This window comes from Chinchilla lanigera, unplaced genomic scaffold (assembly GCF_000276665.1).
Source record: "Chinchilla lanigera isolate Chin_1 unplaced genomic scaffold, ChiLan1.0 scaffold00068, whole genome shotgun sequence".
In the NCBI taxonomy this organism is placed as follows: Eukaryota; Metazoa; Chordata; class Mammalia; order Rodentia; family Chinchillidae; genus Chinchilla; species Chinchilla lanigera.
The window spans coordinates 8,781,683-8,790,437 of NW_004955469.1; the positions used below are offsets into that span (position 1 = coordinate 8,781,683).

Here is an 8,755-nt window from a genome sequence, read left to right on the forward strand (position 1 = left end):
GGGGGGGGGGGGGGGGGATCAGGCTCAGAAGGACCTTTTGGGTTCCACGAGGATGTCAGGTAGTCCTCTCCTGGGGCCCAGTACCCCTCTAGACCAGAGAATTTTTTTGTTTTGTTTATTGTTTTGGTGGGATTTTTTGTTTGTTGGCTTGCTTGTTTTTTGAAACAAAGTGTTACTAGTCCAAATTAACCTCAAATTTGCAATCCTCCTGCCTCAGCCTCTCCTACGGAGATTACAGGTGTGCAACACCATGCCTGGTGACCAGAGGTTCTTGACACTTTTTGTGCTTCAAATCTCTTTCACAGCCCAGCCTGTGGCCATCTTCTCTAAAATGTGCAAATAAGAGACCAAACATTACAAAAGAAACAGATTAAGTTAAAATAAAGTTATCAGACACTGAAAAGCAAATTTGCAATGTAGTAATATATACACATGTATTTCTTACTATGTTAAATTTCAAGTACTGGATCCAGTGACTAATTTTGATGAGTAATGAACATCAATGATACTTTGTCCTATATACTGTGACTTTAATGTGATTTCTGAGAGTTGCTGCAACACCACATTCGTAAGTCGAGGAATTGCAGATTTTAAACCCTTGCTGAAGAGTCTGGCTTCTCTGAGAGCTGCCCCAGTGGGGGCTGATTCTTTGAGTGTGGACCTCGTGGCACACTCAAGGGAGGAGGGAGCCCCAGGGCTGCGAGGCTGACCTTCGCTCTCTGTCTGCTGCAGGTGGGCAGACAAATTCAAGGCCGAGGGCTGCAGAGGAAGCAAGGAGCACAGCTTCCAGCACCCCTTCCTTCAGGTACGGACCCCAGCACTCGCCCATCTCCTAGGCCTCAGGCGGGCACCCCTGAGGCAGGCTGTTTCCTGGCCTGTGCCGGAGCTCCCCTACTCCCAGGAGAGCCATCTGCCTTTCGCTGTGCTTCTCTGGAACACGGCCAGGGTCTGCAGGTGCCCCTGGCAGAGGGACGGAGGACACGGGCCTCTGTGGGAGGCCTGAATGCCAACAAGTGCTCATGCCCTCACCACATGCAGTCGGGACGCGTGGGATGCGCTGTCCCGTGGCAGCAGCCTGCCCTGCGTGCACGAAGAGTTCAGGCATCCACTGGGACAGGGTGGTCCCTGTCAGTAGAAAACATCCCATTGCTGGACTGCGAATCAGTTGACTCACATTTCAGTCCCAGCTGTGTCAGCCACTTCATTGTGACCTTCCAAAAGTCTGAAGCTTTGTGGGCCTCACTTGCTTCATCTCGAATTTGAAGAGGGGTCTGCTGGGTGGATCACAAGCCCCGAAGGGGCTTTGGGGTAGACCCAGGAGGCTGTGTGGCCTCCCACAGCAGCTCTGCTTTTGTTTGCTGGACATGACAGCATTCTAGGTAAGCTCTTGCTTGAAGAAAAATGGTGTGAAAAACAGTCCAAGGTATCTGTACAAGGTAACCCCCAGGGTCCCTCCCTCACTGAGTCCTCAACTTCCTGTCCCTGTAGGCAGTGGGCATGTTCCTGGGAGAGTTCTCCTGCCTGGCTGCCTTCTACCTACTCCAGTGCAGAGCCTCAAGACAGTCAGACTCCAGTGTGGACCCCCAGCAGCCCTTCAGCCCCTTTCTTTTCCTGCCCCCGGCCCTCTGTGACATGACAGGGACCAGCATCATGTATGTGGGTGAGTAACCAGGCCAGGCTGTGGTCTAAAGGGCCACCAGTAAAACAGCACCCCATCCCCTCAAACTCTCACACACCACACATGCACGCACACTGCACCAAGGTTACTGGATGCTTTCCATGTACATGTGCTTGGCTCAGCTCCAGCTCAGGGGCAGCCAGCCTTTGACCTCAAGAGCTAACAATCATGTCTCTTTTCTAGCCCTGAACATGACCAGTGCCTCCAGCTTCCAGATGCTACGAGGTTCAGTGATCATATTCACAGGCCTGTTCTCAGTGGCCTTCCTGGGCCGGCGGCTGGCACCTAGCCAGTGGCTCGGCATCCTGGCCACCATCGTGGGGCTGGTGGTCGTGGGCCTGGCTGACCTCCTGAGCAAGCATGACAGTGAGCACAAGCTCAGCGAAGTGATCACAGGTGTGGCCCTGTGGGAACCAGGGGCTGCCCATCCTGTCCTATTCTGTCCCATTCTGAGGAGCCTGGAACATGGTCATCCCACAGACTTAATCCATTCCAACCCTGCAGTGTGCAGGTCCTGGGTGAGGGCACACACCTGCCACCGAGGGGTCGGAGAAAGTGTAGGGGAGAATGGAGAGGTGTGTGTCTGCAGCAGGAAAGAGTGGCAAGCCGTGTGAGCAAGGCAGGTGAGGAGCAGGATGTCAGAGCGGGGGGCTGCCATGGGCTGTGATTCATAAGCACACACACCAGTTGCCACTTAGCATGTGCCCAGCCTGGCACTGAGACTGTCATCCTTGTCACAGGTGCCCTCCCAATCCCAGTCCCCAAAGGGAACCATCACAGCCCACTGTATGATGCAGTGACCACTCTGGGGTACTGAGAGTCGGAAATGAACCAGAAACGTCTGTCTCAAACACATCACTCCCTACAAGGTCACATACCCTGAGCTGCACCCCTCAGGCCAGGCAGTTCTGCAGACCTCCAGGAGCCTGCCCAGTTTGTCTACCCCTCGGGCACCAGGGAATCAGGCATGGCAGTCAGAACCATGAACTGTACAGGAACTAGAAAAATTAGGACCTGGTGTGTTCTGTCCCTAGGGCCCTCCAGTCACCACCCCCAACCCCAGCCTTCGTGCAGTCCTAGCTTCATCTTGCCTTTCCTTTCCTCAGGGGACCTGTTGATCATCATGGCCCAGATCATCGTGGCCATCCAGATGGTGCTAGAAGAGAAGTTCGTCTATAAACACAATGTGCACCCGCTCCGGGCAGTGGGCACAGAGGGTGAGTGTGGGCGCCAGCCAGGGAGGAGTGGCTGGAGGGGAGGAGATGCTGAGGGGCAGCATGTGGCATCAGTCACACATATGGAGCGAAGGGCAGGTGTTGGTGGTCGCTGGTTGGGGGAGGGGAGAGTGAGCCCCTGTCCCGACTTCCTTAGATGAGAATTGACGGATGCTCTGACATCTGCTGTGCTGGGCTGGAGGAGACCAAGGATAAAGATGACCCTTTTCTATTGGAGCTAACCAGCAAGAAGAAAGGGCCAGGCAGAGCACTTGAGCTTGGACCAGTCGTGCTCAAGTGGTGCCTCACTTGCCAAGCAAGTCTGAGTCTCTCAGGGCAAGGAAGGTGCCATTAGCGTCACAGATTCCAATAGGCAAGAGTAGGGTACAGGCAAGGCAGAGGTTTGGAAACCAGTGTGAATAATTGGGGCATAATGCAGGTCTTATTGTTGGGGAAATAAGCAGGAATTTAGTCAGAGTCCTATCATGGAGAGTCCTGGGGTCAGGCAAGTAGATTTAGGCTAAGTGACAGCAGGAGGAGCCACCAAAGGTTTTTGAGCAGAGAATCAACTATCAAAATTATGCTTTTAAAAATATAAGATTAGCAAAACAGATTAGAGCTGTGTTAGTCGAGTGGCCCATGGACAAATGCCTACCAGGGGCTCTTTGGCTGTGGCCCAGTGTGGGCAGAGTTGCTGATGGCTGAATGGAAATCAGTTACATCAAAAGCGTACTGTTTGTTCCCACTCGTTTTTCTTTTCTAGTAAGATTTTATGAATGAAGCTGTGCACTTACATCCTGGCACAAGCTAGCTTCCTGTCACAGACCAATTGCTTACCGAATTAGCTGTGTTTTGCCAAACTTAGAAGAGCAGAATAGTGAGTTGAAGCCAGCGGTTCTTTTTCAAGTGAACAGAATAGAATTTAAAAGTCAGCAAGCGTTGTACATAGTAAGGGGAGCTGTTGTTTTGGGAGTGTGTGTGCATGTGTGTGCGTACGTGTGTGCCTGACGACATGCACTAGGGGTCACAGTATAAAACAGATTTCTTATTCTTGGTCCAATCAAAAGCCACTGGGTTGAGGTGGAGAAAGGGTAGCCAGAGCCCATTGCATAAGTCCACGTTCCCTAAGAGAGGTCAGGGGTGGGTCCCAGGAGTGGACCACAGCAAGCCGAACAGAAGGAGCGGCCCTGAGTTCAGGGGCTGCTGTGCCAGTGGGTCATGCTGAGAGGCTGGGGCAGGGTGAAGACAGTAACCTGCTTCCTCCATGCTCCGCCCCAGGCCTCTTCGGCTTCGTGATCCTGTCGCTGCTCCTGGTACCTATGTACTACATCCCTGCTGGCTCCTTCAGTGGAAACCCTCGAGGGACCCTGGAGGATGTCCTGGATGCCTTCTGCCAGATTGGCCGTCAGCCACTCATTGCCCTGGCACTGTTGGGCAACATTAGCAGCATTGCCTTCTTCAACTTTGCGGGCATCAGCGTCACCAAGGAACTAAGTGCCACTACCCGCATGGTGCTGGACAGCTTGCGCACCGTGGTCATCTGGGCCGTAAGCCTGGCTGTGGGCTGGGAAGACTTCCACCCGCTGCAGATCCTCGGCTTCCTCATCCTTCTGATGGGCACTGCCCTCTACAATGGGCTGCACCACCCGCTGCTGGCCTACCTATCCCGGTGCTGGCGCCCTGCACAGGAGAGTGAGCGCGAAAGACTGCTGGGTGGCAGCCGGACTCCCATCAATGAGGCCAGCTGAGCTTCCCTGAGGATCTCTGCTGCTACCCAGTGCTCCCTCTTCACTCTGAGGCCTCTTGGGCTGGTGGGCCTTGAATGCCCTGCCTTTTCCCTGTGACCCCCCAAGGCAGCTGCTGACACAGAAGATGACGTGACACCTGAGTCCTCTTTTCTCCCCACTGCCTACAGGAGGGTGTGACCCAGTCCCTCCTGCAGCACTAGAGCTAAATCATGAACTTTAATGGCAGGAATTTACAACCGTGGTATTTCTGAATCATAAACTAGATTATTAAGGTAGATTATCTAGCTTATGAGTCATCTAAAGAAGGGAAGTTGATGAGCAAGTTCAAAGCAGAACTAAGGACCGGATTTTCTAAAATGTGTAAAATACTTCTTAAACCTGTCTGGAGAACTGGTTTTAACCCAAACTCTGCTGCAGATTCAGTAAGTGCTCCCTAGCCCGTTAGCTCTGGAAAGTGGGCGTCCACACTGTGGCCTTCAGTGCCTTCTGGCCTCAGCATCCTGTGGGCCTCTGGTGTGGACAATGCAAGACAAGAAGCATCCCTGTATGTCTCCCCTTCTTGTGCCTGTCCTGATAATCTCCTTAACTCTCCTCTGCCTCCCTGCCTGGGAATAGATCGGAGAGCAATTCCAGGCAGCCTTTGATGATCATTTTATGAACTTCATTTTAAAGATGAGGAAAGTACTGTTTGGGTCTCCTGCTGTCGGCACTGGCTGGGAACCTGGGGGAACCTTAGCCAAGCAGCCACGTGACTCTGTAGCAAATGGGACCTGAGGCATATCTGGATCCCAGCCCCATCCCCAGAAACCTGGGTGCCTGGAGAACCCCAGGATGATGGACTTACTAGGATGCGTAGAGTTAGTCACTCACGTGGGAGGAGACCTTTGAGAGAGAGGCCCACATGCTGTGTCCCAGGGCTCCTGGGCTTCCCTGGGCCACTGTGTCCCAGGGAGAAAGAAACAGGCAGTGGTGGTGGAGACAATGTTACAGCTGCCTTGTCTAAAAACCTGGAGCATTAAAATGTTATTTTAAACTTTACTTTTTAAAAAGCAATAGAAAATTGGCGGTATTGGGCTTTTTCTGTGGTGAGAGGAAAGGGGCACAAGAGGATTCCTGGGAGTGGCGTCCAGAGTGTGGAAAGCCCTAGTGTACTAAAAGCTTAGAAACCTCCTAGGCTGCCTTCATTTTCTCGGATAGAGACAATAAAACCTACAGAGTTGAACTTCCCCAAGGTCACGCTGCTAGCTGCAGGCAAAGCCAGATGTCCTGGCTCTGTCCTTGCTCATCCAGGCTCGTTCCTAGAGTCCAGGACCGCTCACCTGGCATGGGCTGCCCCACTGCATGCTACATTACACACTGTTTAAAAGGGTGTTTGGGAAGCACTTGGCTTTTATTTGAGTACTGCTCAGGGGGACTGTTGATTCAGTGTTTGAAAGCCAGGGGGAATTACAACAGGGGTCTGTGATGAAGGGTAGCAGAGGATGAGGAGGGTCTGGCCCATCAAACCTGCCGCCAGCAAAGGCAAGTCACCTTGCCTCCAGGAGCTTGGGGTCTTCACATCCCTACCGAAGGACATCATCTCTATCTACAGGATAGGGGTGGGCATAAGCTTAGAGGGTAAACTTGAAGGTGCTTGTCCCTGCCTCAGTCATTCCCCTGGGGGTGCTGCATCAGTGGCTCTGGGGTCAGCAGAAGCATTGCTTAGAGCATGAGCTTCATGCAGAAGGGCAGAACATTTTGTTCCAGCTCTCTCATAGAGTGAAATGTCAAAGTTACATTGATAGTAAAACAGGACACCTGGAAAGACATTTATGCTGACAGTAGGTGTCCTTAAGTCCCCACGGCATAGTGCACCTGGGGACAGGTAGACCTTGGAGGATGGGCTCCTGCCTGTCATATTGAGGGAGCTAAGGCCCTCCGTGCTGCTGCTGCTGAGACTGGCAGGGCCCCCCATTCTGAGTACATGAGGGAGCCCAGCGTGGTGGAAGTTCTGTTGTAGGCCATGAACCTGGCTACCGACTTCTAGAAATCCTGGTTCAGTCTAACTGAAACATCTGCATTTTCATGAACTGCTTTGTCCTCTCCCTGCCAGAGCTATCTTGGAGGGGGGTTGTCCCTCAGGGGCTGGATTGGCCCTCAGGCATCTCTCCTGCCAAGACTGCGTACAGACAGAGATTTAGGACCGGGCCGGGTGGGTCTGTGGGCCTTTACTTTGTTCTAAGGTCTCGTGAGCAAATAGTATTCAGGGAGGTCAGAGCTGCCCCCCTGGTGAGATTGGTAGGAAGAAGGCACTAGTGTTCTCATCACTGCCCTAACCTTGGCCAGGGACCTTAAACAAGCCTTGTTACCTCTCAAGACTTTGACTGCCTCTCAAGGAAGGGGTTCTTATTCCTGAGCATGTTCACCTCCGTTGGATGCTTGGTTGTTGCTCTTGGTTTTGCCTTGCTTAGGTACCCCTCTGGCCTGTTGACTTGATCCTTTCAAAGCCTGAGATCATTGGGAGATTTTGCCATAAATAAGTTTGTAAACCACTTTTGGCTGGTGGGACATGCCTGTAATCCTAGATATTCAGGAGGCTGAGGCAGAAAGATCAGAAGTTCCAGGGCACTCTGGCTAACTTAGCAAGAAAAAAAAAAATGGCTGGGGACGTAGCTCAGTGCCCCCTGCTTCCAATTCCCTGAACTGGAGAGACAAAAAGTTTATAACCACCCGTCTTCATTAAGAAGTTATCCAAAACAAATTTTTTTAGACATAGGGAAACTTAGTCTTTCCCCCTACCCCCAATTCCCCCTGAAGTATCCCTAACCACAGACAAATGGGAACCTGAGTTTAGGAAGGGTCTGAAAGGGCTGTTTAGACTGTAATTAAGTTTTTAAATCCTGCTTTATTCTAAAAGTGAATGTGAATGTTGTGTCATCCTCTATAGTGTATTTGTGTTTCATTGGATACACACATAATTTAAAACTGTTTGCAGCAAGACCAAATGGATGATCCAGAAGTCAGGACTCCTGCCTTCTTCCCCAGGAGGGCCCACAAACCCAGGAGCCTGCATCCCTGAGCCTGGAACCGAGAGTCACTTCATCCTGATGAACCTGAGGCTTGTCCGGTAGCTGCTCCATTGCCCAGCTGGCTCCCCCAAGAACCACAGCAGCTGCAATGGAACAGTCCTTCTTCCTCTCATTGTGTTCTCCCTGCTGCTGCCAGCAGAATCCTTCTTCTAACTGTCTTTTCAGTGTTTGCTGAAAATTCAAAGCAATCCTGTCTCCTCCAGCCTACTGCCAGTAAGGGAAACACTACAGGCAGGTTTAAAACAGGTTTTTCCAAAGGCCATGAAGAAGGAGAAAGTCATGGCTGGGGTGGAGAAGGCTGAGGACTGCAGCATGCTTTGCATCCGTGCTCCAGGGCACAAGGCTGAGAGGTGTTATTGCAGGAAGTCTCTCTGCCTTTCCCGTCCTCGTCCTGGCAGCTGTCCCCAGGTGTGTCACCACTTTGTTATTGTTTGAGCCATACAGGCACAAGGGTTCTGGATCAACTCTAGTGAGCCTCGTCTATTTGTGTATGTAATCCTGAAACTATCCAGTGAGGCACTCACAGCCTGTAACCCACAGGCCCAGAAAGGCTGCACAGCTGAGCCTGGGCCACACAGTTGGGAAAGATGAAAGCAGCTTTGATCCGCATGTGCTGCGTGGTCCTTAAGCTCACCTGCTGTTTTCCCATCCCACTGTCAAAGCCAAAATCATGACCTGTTCAGGACTCCTGCCCACACTGAGCTGGCACTCACATGAAGCGTGCAGCAGTCACAACATGAAGTCACAACAGCAGTCACAACAGCAGCAGTTGTGTAACAGAGGTCACACACCCCTGTTCTCTGCTTCCTCGCAGGTCAATTGGCACCTGTATAACCGACTGCTGATGGGTATATTCTCCTCCCACCCACCATGGCTGCTGATGGCTCTGGCTCCTTTGCAAGATTTGGTTACAGCCAATGCTCTCCCATTAGCGTCAGCCTTCCTGGAAATAATTCTACCCCAAAGGCAGTAGGGTTTGGAGAGAAAAGCCATCGCAAGGCAGGTGCTGAACCTGGAAAGTTACGAGGGTGTGTGCTGGAACCTCTC

General features: G+C 51.9%; 1 protein-coding gene across 1 annotated transcript in view; it reads left to right on the forward strand.

Moving 5' to 3' along the window:
• Positions 1-5,867, forward strand: part of Slc35f6 (solute carrier family 35, member F6) — a 13,325-nt gene extending 7,458 nt beyond the window's left edge. The window contains exons 2-6 of the mRNA XM_005400439.2: positions 733-805; positions 1,489-1,660; positions 1,862-2,074; positions 2,785-2,895; positions 4,171-5,867. Coding sequence (XP_005400496.1) covers positions 733-805; positions 1,489-1,660; positions 1,862-2,074; positions 2,785-2,895; positions 4,171-4,640 — 1,039 coding nt within the window. The 3' untranslated portion in view covers positions 4,641-5,867. The remainder of the gene's footprint in view (positions 1-732; positions 806-1,488; positions 1,661-1,861; positions 2,075-2,784; positions 2,896-4,170) is intronic.
• The last annotated feature ends 2,888 nt before the right edge of the window (positions 5,868-8,755 follow it).